This window comes from Anthonomus grandis, chromosome 8 (assembly GCF_022605725.1).
Source record: "Anthonomus grandis grandis chromosome 8, icAntGran1.3, whole genome shotgun sequence".
Lineage (NCBI taxonomy): Eukaryota > Metazoa > Arthropoda > Insecta > Coleoptera > Curculionidae > Anthonomus > Anthonomus grandis.
The window spans coordinates 7,039,597-7,053,430 of NC_065553.1; the positions used below are offsets into that span (position 1 = coordinate 7,039,597).

A 13,834-nucleotide genomic window follows, 5' to 3' on the forward strand; every position below is an offset into this window, starting at 1 on the left:
TCAAGGGAAAATGCACACTTATACATGGTTTGTCAATTTTTCAAGGGAAAATGCACACTTATACATGCTTTGTCAATTTTTCAAGGGAAAATGCACACTTATACATGGTTTGTCAATTTTTCAAGGGAAAATGCACACTTATACATGCTTTGTCAATTTTTCAAGAGAAAATGAACACCTATACATGCTTTGTCAATTTTGGTCAGGGAAGCACACTGATACATGCTTTGTCAATTTTTCAAGGGAAAATGCACACTTATACATGCTTTGTCAATTTTTCAAGGGAAAATGCACACTTATACATGCTTTGTCAATTTTTCAAGAGAAAATGAACACCTATACATGCTTTGTCAATTTTGGTCAGGGAAGCACACTGATACATGCTTTGTCAATTTTTCAAGGGAAAATGCACACTGATACATGCTTTGTCAATTTTTCAAGGGAAAATGCACACTGATACATGCTTTGTCAATTTTTCAAGGGAAAATGCACACTTATACATGCTTTGTCAATTTTTCAAGGGAAAATGCACACTGATACATGCTTTGTCAATTTTTCAAGGGAAAATGCACACTTATACATGGTTTGTCAATTTTTCAAGGGAAAATGCACACTTATACATGCTTTGTCAATTTTTCAAGGGAAAATGCACACTTATACATGGTTTGTCAATTTTTCAAGGGAAAATGCACACTTATACATGCTTTGTCAATTTTTCAAGAGAAAATGAACACCTATACATGCTTTGTCAATTTTGGTCAGGGAAGCACACTGATACATGCTTTGTCAATTTTTCAAGGGAAAATGCACACTTATACATGCTTTGTCAATTTTTCAAGGGAAAATGCACACTTATACATGCTTTGTCAATTTTTCAAGGGAAAATGCACACTTATACATGCTGTGTCAATTTTTCAAGGGAAAATGCACACTTATACATGGTTTGTCAATTTTTCAAGGGAAAATGCACACTTATACATGCTTTGTCAATTTTTCAAGGGAAAATGCACACTTATACATGGTTTGTCAATTTTTCAAGGGAAAATGCACACTTATACATGCTTTGTCAATTTTTCAAGAGAAAATGAACACCTATACATGCTTTGTCAATTTTGGTCAGGGAAGCACACTGATACATGCTTTGTCAATTTTTCAAGGGAAAATGCACACTTATACATGCTTTGTCAATTTTTCAAGGGAAAATGCACACTTATACATGCTTTGTCAATTTTTCAAGGGAAAATGCACACTTATACATGGTTTGTCAATTTTTCAAGGGAAAATGCACACTTATACATGGTTTGTCAATTTTTCAAGGGAAAATGCACACTTATACATGCTTTGTCAATTTTTCAAGGGAAAATGCACACTTATACATGGTTTGTCAATTTTTCAAGGGAAAATGCACACTTATACATGCTTTGTTAATTTTATTCAGGGAAGCACACTGATACATGCTTTGTCAATTTTATTCAGGGAAGCACACTGATACATGCTTTGTCAATTTTTCAAGAGAAAATGCACACTTATACATGCTTTGTCAATTTTATTCAGGGAAGCACACTGATACATGCTTTGTCAATTTTTCAAGGGAAAATGCACACTTATACATGGTTTGTCAATTTTTCAAGGGAAAATGCACACTTATACATGGTTTGTCAATTTTTCAAGGGAAAATGCACACTTATACATGCTTTGTTAATTTTATTCAGGGAAGCACACTGATACATGCTTTGTCAATTTTATTCAGGGAAGCACACTGATACATGCTTTGTCAATTTTTCAAGAGAAAATGCACACTTATACATGCTTTGTCAATTTTATTCAGGGAAGCACACTGATACATGCTTTGTCAATTTTTCAAGCGCACTGGTAAAATGCTTTGTCAATATTATTAGTTAAGTCGAGTCAAGTCACGTCAAAATATAATTCTTATTAATAAGATAAACAAACCGAAAAATTACGTCTTAAAATCTAAAAGGGCGCTTTCAAACTACAAAGATTAAGGTTCGAAACGAAGCTCATACATCATATATGTCCTCGCTGGTTATCTACGATTGGATATTAATTTATTTAGATCCCATTTAGTTGTATTTATAAAAACCCTTATATCAATTATATTAGAAAGAGAAATCAATTTTAATAAAGAAATTTAAAAAAGAAACAGAAAATCCAAGATTTTAATAAATTCTAAGTTCCTTTTTTATAAAATTAATTTGAAGTGCAAATTTAGCGAATAAATCTGCCGATAAATATTTTGTTTGTTGTTCTTTAGAACCCTTCATAATAATGTTTGACTATCATGATCTTTATGTCAGATTTAGCGAATAAGAGAGTTATTCATTTTATTTAAATGTGAATTTAGCGAATAAATTCACAAGACTCTTTTGAGAAAAAACAATAAAGTGTTTTAAATGTTTTAAAGAAAATATTTCACTGTGGTAAAAGGTGGAAATTTAACGAATAAATTTCCCTAAGTTTTCAAAAAATTTTGAAAAAATATTAGAGTTTAATAAAATCTGTATTTGTGTTTATAACCCCTTAGTTATTTCATGTAGATGTGAATTTAGCGAATAAATTCACAAGACACTTTTGAGAAAAATATTTTAAAGAAAATATTTCACTATTTTAAAGGTGGAAATTTAGCGAATAAATTTCCTTAAGTTTTCAGAAAATATTGGAAAAATGTAAGAGTTTAATAAAATCCGTATTTGTATTTATAACCCCTTGGTGATTTTTTGTAGATGTGAATTTAGCGAATAAATTCACAAGACACTTTTCAGAAGAAATATTAAAGTGTTTTAAAGAAAATATTTTACTGTTGTAAAAGGTGGAAATTTAACGAATAAATTTCACTAAGTTTTCAGATAGTAAAATAAAAAATATTGGAGTTTATTAAAATCCGTATTTGTATTTATAACCCCTTAATGATTTCATGCAGATGTGAATTTAGCGAATAAATTCACCGGAATATTTTGAAAAGAGAAGTTTTAGTTATATGTTAATCCTGTTATTAACTTTAGTTAAATGTGAATTTAGCGAATAAATCCACAAGAAACTTTTGAAAAAAATATTAAAGTGTTTTAAAAAATATTTCACTGTTGTAAAAGGTGGAAATTTAGCGAATAAATTTCCTTAAGTTTTCAGAAAATATTTAAAAATATTAGAGTGTATTAAAATCCGTATTTGTGTCTATAACCCCTTGGTGATTGTATGTAGATGTGAATTTAGCGAATAAATTCACCGGCATATTTTGAAAAGAGAATTTTTAGTTATATGTTAATCCTGTTATTAATTTTATTTAAATGTGAATTTAGCGAATAAATTCACAAGATACTTTTGAGAAAAAATATTTAAAAAAAATATTTCACTATTGTAAAAGGTGGAAATTTAGCGAATAAATTTCCTTAAGTTTTTAGAAAATATTGGAAAAATGTTAGAGTTTAATAAAATCCGTATTTCTATTTATAATCCCTTGGTGATTTTTTGTAGATGTAAATTTAACGAATAAATTCACAAGACACTTTTCAAAAGAAATATTAAGTGTTTTAAAGAAAATATTTCACTGTTGTAAAAGGTGGAAATTTAACGAATAAATTTCCTTAAGTTTTCAGAAAATATTGGAAAAATATTAGAGTTTATTAAAATCCGTATTTGTATTTATAACCCCTTAATGATTTCATGTAGATGTGAATTTAGCGAATAAATTCACCGGAATATTTTGAAAAGAGAATTTTTAGTTGTATGTTAATCATGTTAATAACTTTATTTAAATGTGAATTTAGCGAATAAATTCACAAGAAACTTTTGAAAAAAATATTAAAGTGTTTTAAAAAATATTTCACTGTTGTAAAAGGTGGAAATTTAGCGAATAAATTTCCTTAAGTTTTCAGAAAATATTGATAAATATTAGAGTGTATTAAAATCCGTATTTGTGTCTATAACCCCTTGGTGATTTTTTTGTAGATGTGAATTTAGCGAATAAATTCACAAGACACTTTTCAGAGAAATTATTAAAGTCTTTTAAAGAAAATATTTCACTGTTGTAAAAGGTGGAAATTTAACGAATAAATTTCCCTAACTTTTCAGAAATTTTTGAAAAAATATTAGAGTTTATTAAAATCTGTATTTGTATTTATAACCCCTTAGTAATTTTATGTAGATGTGAATTTAGCGAATAAATTCATCGGAATATTTTGAAAAGAGAATTTTTAGTTATATGTTAATCATGTTATTAACTTTATTTAAATGTGAATTTAGCGAATAAATCCACAAGAAACTTTTGAAAAAAATATTAAAGTGTTTTAAAAAATATTTAACTGTTGTAAAAGGTGGAAATTTAGCGAATTAATTTCCTTAAGTTTTCAGAAAATATTGAAAAATATTAGAGTGTATTAAAATCCGTATTTGTGTCTATAACCCCTTGGTGATTGCATGTAGATGTGAATTTAGCGAATAAATTCACAAGATACTTTTGAGAAAAAATATTTAAAAAAAATATTTCACTATTGTAAAAGGTGGAAATTTAGCGAATAAATTTCCTTAAGTTTTTAGAAAATATTGGAAAAATGTTAGAGTTTAATAAAATCTATATTTGTATTTATAACCCCTTGGTGATTTTTTGTAGATGTGAATTTAGCGAATAAATTCACAAGACACTTCTCAGAGAAAATATTAAAGTATTTTAAAGAAAATATTTCACTGTTGTAAAAGGTGGAAATTTAACGAATAAATTTCCCTAAGTTTTCAGACATTTTTGAAAAAATATTAGAGTTTATTAAAATCCGTATTTGTATTTATAACCCCTTAGTGATTTCATGTAGATGTGAATTTAGCGAATAAATTCACCGGAATATTTTGAAAAGAGAATTTTTAGTTATATGTTAATCTTGTTATTAATTTTTTTAAATGTGAATTTAGCGAATAAATTCACAAGATACTTTTAAGAAAAAATATTTAAAAAAAATATTTTACTATTGTAAAAGGTGGAAATTTAGCGAATAAATTGCCAAGGAGTTTTCAGATAGTTTTGAAAAAATATTAGAGTTTATTAAAATCCGTATTTGTATTTATAACCCCTTAATAATTTCATGCAGATGTGAATTTAGCGAATAAATTCACCGGAATGTTTTGAAAAGAGAATTTTTAGTTATATGTTAATCCTGTTATTAACTTTATTTAAATGTGAATTTAGCGAATAAATCCATAAGAAATTTTTGAAAAAAATATTAAATTGTTTTAAAAAAATATTTCACTGTTGTAAAAGGCGGAAATTTAGCGAATAAATTTCCTTAAGTTTTCAGAAAATATTGAAAAATATTAGAGTGTATTAAAATTCGTATTTCTGTTTATAACCTCTTGGTGATTGTATGTAGATGTGAATTTAGCGAATAAATTCACAAGATACTTTTGAGAAAAAATATTAAAAAAAAATATTTCACTATTGTAAAAGGTGGAAATTTAGCGAATAAATTTCCTTAAGTTTTCAGAAAATATTGGAAAAATATTAGAGTTTAATAATATCCGTATTTATATTTATAACCCCTTAGTGATTTCATGTAGATGTGAATTTAGCGAATAAATTCACAAGACACTTTTCAGAAAAAATATTAAAGTGTTTTAATTTAAATTTGTAAAAAAGTTTTACTATTTTAAATAGGTGGAAATTTAGCGCATAAATTTCCCTAAGTTTCCAGAAAATTTTGAGATAACATTAGAATTTATTAAAATCCGTATTTGTATTATAACCCTTTAGTGATTTCATGTAGATGTGAATTTACCGAACAAATTCACATAATTTATTTTAATTCTTCATGCAAACTAAGCCGAACCCAATATCCAATCGTAAATAAACATGCCAAAAAAATCCACACTTACAAGAATTACCCAGAAATGGATATGCATTAATAAAAATAAAATAGTAATTCAAATCTAAATTTTGGATTGATTTTATTGTTACTAGAAGTGTTTCGTTCTTTTAATATGAATTTATCGAATAAATCCATAATACGTTCATTATTAATTAATTTAACAAATTGACCCAAGAATTACTACTTATAAAATGCGAATTTTTGCTTCTGTATTAAATACCCATAATTCAAAATAAACTGCATGCATGTAAAAAAAATCAGTGCCTACCTTTTACTCCAACCTGACAGGAACCACAATAAAAAGATACTCTCACACTGTACACAAAAACACTGACACCGTACCACCATATGAAGCACAAGGGTACCACTTTCTTCCGACCTGTTTCTTCCGATTGCCGAACAAGACTGACTGAAGTACCTTCCAAGTGAAGCCCGAACCCTTTCCCCCACCCCCGAAAGACTGCACGCTGTCAGTAGAGGGGGGTGCGCGCGTCGTTACTTTCACTTTTCGTGCGTATTATAAGTTGGTTTATTTCTTAGTCCGGTAAAATTAAAACTAAATTAAAATAAGTTTAAAAATTTAATTTATAAAAATTTGTACTTTGATACAATTTTTCTAATTTACTACACTTATAATAAGCTTGAAGCTTTGACCTCGAGGTTATATAATATAATTTTAAAAAGAAAACGTATAACAATGATACTTAATTAATACCTAAATATATCTTAACTAGTTGAAGAAACTGTTTAAATTTATTTGTTTTTTTTTTCTCGAGCATAATAACTAAGTACATTTTTATTAAAAAATATATTTACATTGGATCTCTGATCCTTATGAATGACCTTATAAATTAATTTTGCTACAATTTTATAACGATCGTCAAGGATTCATGGAGCTTAGATTGGTTTATATGCCCAAAAGAGGGTAAAAAGTCCACTTTTTCACTTTCTACCGCATCTCACCTCTCAGGAACACTCTCGAACATAATGAATTTGCAATTTTCTTACGTAGTTGTAAATTTTACAGACGAGGGATATAATTTTATAACGATCGTCAAGGATTCATGGGACTCAGATTGGTTTATATGCCCAAAAGGGGGGAAAAAGTCTACTTTTTTACTTTCTACCGCATCTTACCTCTCAGGAACACTCTGGATCATTATCAATTTATATTTTTCTAACGTATTTATGAATTTTACAGACGAGAGATAATATTTCATAATGATCGTCAAGGATTCATGGGACTCAGATTTGTTTATATGCCCAAAAAGGGGTAAAAAGTCCACTTTCTACCGCATCTCACCTCTCAGGAACACTCTCGATCATTATGAATTGGCACTTTTCTTACGTATTTGTGAATTTTACAGACGAGAGATATAATTTCATAACGATCGTTAAGGATTTATGGGACTCAGATTGGTTTATATGCCCAAAAGGGGGGAAAAAGTTTACTTTTTCACTTTCTACCGCATCTTACATCTCAGGAACACTCTGGATCATTAAGAATTTATATTTTTTTAACGTATTTGTGAATTTAACAGACGAGAGATAATATTTCATAATGATCGTCAAGGATTCATGGAACTCAGATTTGTTTATATGCCCAAAAAGGGGTAAAAATTCCACTTTTTCACTTTCTACCGCATCTCACCTCTCAGGAACTCTCTCGATTATTATGAATTTGCCTTTTTCTTACGTAGTTGTAAATTTTACAGACGAGAGATATAATTTCATCATGATCGTCAAGGATTCATGGAGCTCAGATTGGTTTATATGCCTAAAAGAGGGTAAAAAGTCCACTTTTTCACTTTCTACCGCATCTCACCTCTCAGGAACACTCTCGATCATAATAAATTTGCACTTTTCTTACGTAGTTGTAAATTTTACAGACGAGAGATATAATTTCATCATGATCGTCAAGGATTCATGGGGCTCAGATTGGTTTATATGCCAAAAAGAGGGTAAAAAGTTCACTTTTTCACTTTCTACCGCATTTCACCTCTCAGGAATACTCTCGATCATTATGAATTTGCACTTTTCTTACGTATTTGTAAATTTTACAGACGAGGGATATAATTTTATAACGATCGTCAAGGATTCATGGGACTCAGATTGGTTTATATGCCCAAAAGGGGGGAAAATGTCTACTTTTTCACTTTCTACCGCATCTTACCTCTCAGGAACACTCTGGATCATTATGAATTTATATTTTTCTAACGTATTTATGAATTTTACAGACGAGAGATAATATTTCATAGTGATCGTCAAGGATTCATGGGACTCAGATTGGTTTATATGCCCAAAAGGGGGGAAAAAGTTTACTTTTTCACTTTCTACCGCATCTTACCTCTCAGGAACACTCTGGATCATTATGAATTTATACTTTTCTAACGTATTTATGAATTTTACAGACGAGAGATATAATTTCATCATGATCGTCAAGGATTCATGGAGCTCAGATTGGTTTATATGCCCAAAAGAGGGTAAGAAGTCCACTTTTTCACTTTCTACCGCATCTCACCTCTCAGGAACACTCTCGATCATAATGAATTTGCACTTTTCTTACGTAGTTGTAAATTTTACAGACGAGAGATATAATTTCATCATGATCGTCAAGGATTCATGGGGCTCAGATTGGTTTATATGCCAAAAAGAGGGTAAAAAGTTCTCTTTTTCACTTTCTACCGCATTTCACCTCTCAGGAATACTCTCGATCATTATGAATTGGCACTTTTCTTACGTATTTGTGAATTTTACAGACGAGGGATATAATTTTATAACGATCGTCAAGGATTCATGGGACTCAGATTGGTTTATATGCCCAAAAGGGGGGAAAAAGTCTACTTTTTCACTTTCTACCGCATCTTACCTCTCAGGAACACTCTGGATCATTATGAATTTATATTTTTCTAACGTATTTATGAATTTTATAGACGAGAGATAATATTTCATAATGATCGTCAAGGATTCATGGGACTCAGATTTGTTTATATGCCCAAAAAGGGGTAAAAAGTCCACTTTCTACTGCATCTCACCTCTCAGGAACACTCTCGATCATTATGAATTAGCACTTTTCTTACGTATTTGTGAATTTTACAGACGAGAGATATAATTTCATAACGATCGTTAAGGATTCATGGGACTCAGATTGGTTTATATGCCCAAAGGGGGGGAAAAAGTTTACTTTTTCACTTTCTACCGCATCTTACCTCTCAGGAACACTCTGGATCATTATGAATTTATACTTTTCTAACGTATTTATGAATTTTACAGACGAGAGATAATATTTCATAATGATCGTCAAGGATTCATGGGACTCACATTTGTTTATATGCCTAAAAGAGGGTAAAAAGTACACAAAATAGAAATTTTCGTTTTTCGAACGAGAATGTGTGCCTACAGGCGGCCATATTGAATTTATTTTGACAGAATGCTGATTTGCCCAATTGGCACAACTAAAATTTGTCAGAGTGACCAACATCGAATGGACACAATCACGTAAAATGGCGGCCCCCTAGTAGTGGTCATTTACTTTTCATTGAATTGGCAGTCCAGGTATATTTATTAAGTTCGTGATGTACACCAGTTGGACAAGCAGAATTTTAATTTTTTTTTGATCTCTGTTAATTATAACTAAAAAAATAAATTTAATTTGTTTTTTTTTCTAGAAATGAAAATCGTTAAGAGACGTAGATAGCACGCGCTGACAGTTTTTCCGAGATCTTCTCGCAACTCACATCGATAATTTAATACCTCGGTCGGGTTGTCGCGTCGGTCTCTCTCTAACATCTCGACCACATACCACCGGTTGCGCTTAAGTGTAGTTTAATTCTAGTTTAAGTCGCGACGTGTCTAAAACTGCCCATTGATTATGGTACTAATACCATTGAAAAAAACGCGATCGTTTATGGTAAATAAAAGCGATCGAGTTTCACATTTATATCGACTTTTTATGCGAAACGGGCAGCATCTAATCGGGTGCCGCAAAGAGCGGGCATTCTAGATCGCTTGACGGTGACGACACCAGTTTTGATTTTCAACTCTCCTGGGTAATGTCTATTTATGCGTAAGAATGTCCGATCGCTCTTCATGTGAGGAATTTTGCAAGCTGTCAGGAATTGGAATTGTCGTTGATGTAACATATTTATTATTCGTGCGCATCGCGGCGGTTTCTATTTTCTATGTGTTTTTTTTTAGGGTTAATGTTTTTCGCCTTCATATACAGCCTGTAACATAAGTAATGACTTTAATTTTAAGAGATGATTGCTTGTAATTTTTTAAGTAAAAAAGTTCATGTAACCATATGTCAAGAGACGCTTCGTTTTTGTCTCTTAAATTTTCTACCTTGTTTCGTTTAGAGAACATAATTAAAAAACATTGGCACGTCTTTCACCTCCATAAAAAAATAAAATGCTTAAAAATTTTTCTCATTTGGAATAATATGTATATGTATAAAAATAGTTCTGATAAGAAAATTTTTTTGCAAGAATTATTTTTGGGAGTACGAAAATCCCAAGAGCAGTTTTTGCAAAATCATTCGGTGAATGTTTGGGCAGGAATTCTTGGTTATTATCTTATCGGACCGCACTTTCTTCTTCCTGTGCTGAATGGTGATATTTACATAGACCATTTCTAGGAAAAATATTGCCAGGTCTATTAGAAGAAGTACCATTAGCAACAAGAAATGCAATGCGGTTTATGCACGACGGTACATCTGCTAATATTAGTCTTGTCGCTTAGATTGGTCGGGGGATATCTCAGCTATGGCCAGCACGATCTCCAGACCTGAATCCTCTTGACTATTTCTTTTGGGGGATATCTGAAATCGCTTGTTTATGCGACGCCAGTTGTGGATGACAATAATTTAAGAAACAGAATTTTATATTCTTGTAAAGTCATACGCAACGTTCTAGGAATATTCCAACAGTGTGCGACAATCGTTGGAGAAAAAACTGCATGTTTGTTCTGACAGTCGTGGATTTAATTTCGAGCATTTAATATTTGATTGAAATAAATAATTATGTTACTTTGGTTTCTTTTTTACAGATGAACCAACTATGCAAAGTCTGCGGTGAACCCGCTGCAGGATTTCATTTCGGAGCATTTACTTGCGAGGGCTGTAAGGTAAGAAATAACGTTCTTCGTTTTACATTTTTTCAATATTTTATTTAAAATGACTCAGCACATTCAAAGATACTGCACCCGTAGACTCGTAATACAATAAGCAAAACTTTATTCATTGTAATCATTTTTTAAACACGGCAAAGATCCCTTTTGAGCCACTATAATGAATAGGAACTCGAGTTCCAAGTCTAATTTGGTTCCATCCATCCATCCGGTCAGGCGTGGGCCTAATGACACTTCTTGAAATGCGCATAAACTATTGTTATACGCTATTGTCACGGTTCTGTAATATTGCACGATCTGATAGGCAGTTGTTGTATGTAAGGTTCAAACAAATACAGCGTTAACGTCGGGCATAATGAATCAAATTATAAAAATTAATACAAAAATTGGAAATTTTTATAAAAATGCAACGATTTTGGCAACAGTTCCAATAGACACGATATTTCTCATTCATATCACAATTAGTTTATGTTACACATGCGTGTACACATATTATTATTTTTTTTGCCGAAACTTTTGGTAAATGGGCTACTTAATACATAAGTTCTGATCTCTAGTGTTCTTGATAACTAGTTTATCTTATTAGTAATCGATTCCTTAAAATTAATTTAGTATCATATGCTACGTAACTTCAAATCTTATAGTATCACTTGATCTCCATTCTGTCAGACCAAGAGCTATTTTATAGTAAGAACTTAGTCTGAATACAGTAAGAAATCCTGTAATAATATAAATTCATATGAAAAATAATTCACGGAAGAATATTAAATTTATTGGCCAGGTATTCAATTGAATTCGATTCATTCGATCATTCTATTCACCGATAAGGCCTGTTTCACCAAGGATGGTTACTTTAATAGTGGCAACACCCACATATGGGATGCTGAAAATCCTCACACAGCATGGGTGAGAGCTCACCAACAGCAATACATGTGGATGGGTATTGTTGCTGACTTTTTAATTGATCCGTACTTACTTCCACCTCGGCTAACTGGTAACATCTACTTACTTACTGCTATTGGAGAATGCTCACGTTCCATTCTAGGTCTACAAGCTAGAATGTGGTTCCAATATGACAATACACCAGTACATTTTACTCAAACTGCATAGGATCACCTAAACCAACAATTTCCTGAGCAACGAACCGGAAGAGGAGAAGCGATCAGGTGGCCAGCGCAAACTTTTTTGTCTGGGATTCCATAAAGTCATTGGTATATAAACTTCTTGTAAACTGGGTTGGAGGACATTATAAGGACATTATATAACTTTTATATTATTGTGATGTTAATAATAAAGTACTAAGATATTGGCGTTTTTAAGATTAGAAAACGTAACAACTTTTTAAGCAAAACCTGGCCCTAGAGTCAATTTTAACTAGCAATTTTTAACTTGGGGTTTCTATGCAAATATTATTCATTATAATGTCCTAAATAACCCCTTCAAGTTTGGCACCACGTTTTTGGATATATAATGTCATTGCGTTTGTTTTTGATAAAAAGCTATGCTGTGACACAATAATGATTAAAGCTATGGGTTTATCCTCAGTCCATTAATTAAGTCTTACCGTATCAGACCGAAGCTTAAGGTAGATGACAAATAGCTAAAAAATTCAGTCATTAGTAGAACGCAGGAATCAACTGCACTTAATCAAATTAGTTTTAATAGAAAACTTTCACAGGCAACCAAAGTTTTTGATAGTATACTTCTGGATTAATCCTATTTTAGGTAGTTGCACTGTTTTCATGCAAAAAAAATCTTAACGCATATTGTTGATTGCATTAATATATTGTTCAGTAGGGTACGATCATTATTTATATGATATTAAATACGAAATATCAAATAGCATTTCTTCAATATTAAGATTTCGGTTTGCTATAATATTATTGTTCGTAGGTCACTAATTTTCCTTTGATCAATTTTGTTAAGACGCATCATGGTCGTTACATACAATATTTGTTTTCTTTCAACAACCTTTACCTAAGAATGCTACATTTAGGAAACAAGCAGCTAACTGCAGGCGCCTTTGACAAGTATGAACTGTACAACTACACGAAGCAGTTCTCGCGTTAATTTCGGAGTTACTTAAAATAGGTATTCTAAAAATTTTCAACCTATTCATTGTAACCAACTTTATTGTATCCAATTCCTCTAATTTTTAAAGGGTGTTCAGGCTTCTTTTTGACAATGTATGTGAAATTTTCCTCAAAAATACCTGAAATTTTCTTCATAATCACTTAAGGAAAAGCCACGTGGAATCTTCGAAACTCATTTTATCCTTACTTTTCAGTAAATGTATGGCTTGGGATAATTGATAATAGCCGAGTCATATTTTTATTTTCAACAGAAGGAGTTACTTATTCTTTTTAAAGGAATTTCTTCACAGCTGATATAATACAAATCGTTAATGCGTGAAGGTGCATTTTAACATTAATGTATGCAATTGCTTAGCTAAGTATATCCAAATCCTTGGAGTAAGGTAGGTACGAAACATTGGCCTGCTCGATCGCCTGATTTAAAACTTCTAGATTTTTGCAATTAAGGTATTAAGGATCTGAGAAATCAAGTTATATACACCAGGAATATTTACAAGACTATACGACAATCAATGAGGCGAAGAGCTGAATTTTGTGCCACAACTGACGGAGGTCATTTTGCACATTTATTCTACCTTTTTGGCTATTTAAAATTTAACTAGTGTTGCTTTTTCTTAATATTTTAATTTAATATTATTGTATTAGATAGTTTTTAATAACTTATAAAATAAATTTAAAATATACGTTCATATATATATTTTTGCATAAAGACAACGCCTTATATAAAAAAAGGGTAAAATGATT

At 31.0% G+C, this 13,834-nt stretch overlaps 1 protein-coding gene across 1 annotated transcript in view; it reads left to right on the forward strand.

Annotated features, from left to right (window-relative positions):
* The window catches only part of LOC126739982 (zygotic gap protein knirps-like), a 72,011-nt gene that overhangs the window by 19,591 nt on the left and 38,586 nt on the right, over window positions 1–13,834 (forward strand). The window contains exon 2 of the mRNA XM_050445826.1: window positions 10,917–10,994. Within this exon, the coding sequence (XP_050301783.1) occupies window positions 10,917–10,994 (78 nt within the window). The remainder of the gene's footprint in view (window positions 1–10,916; window positions 10,995–13,834) is intronic.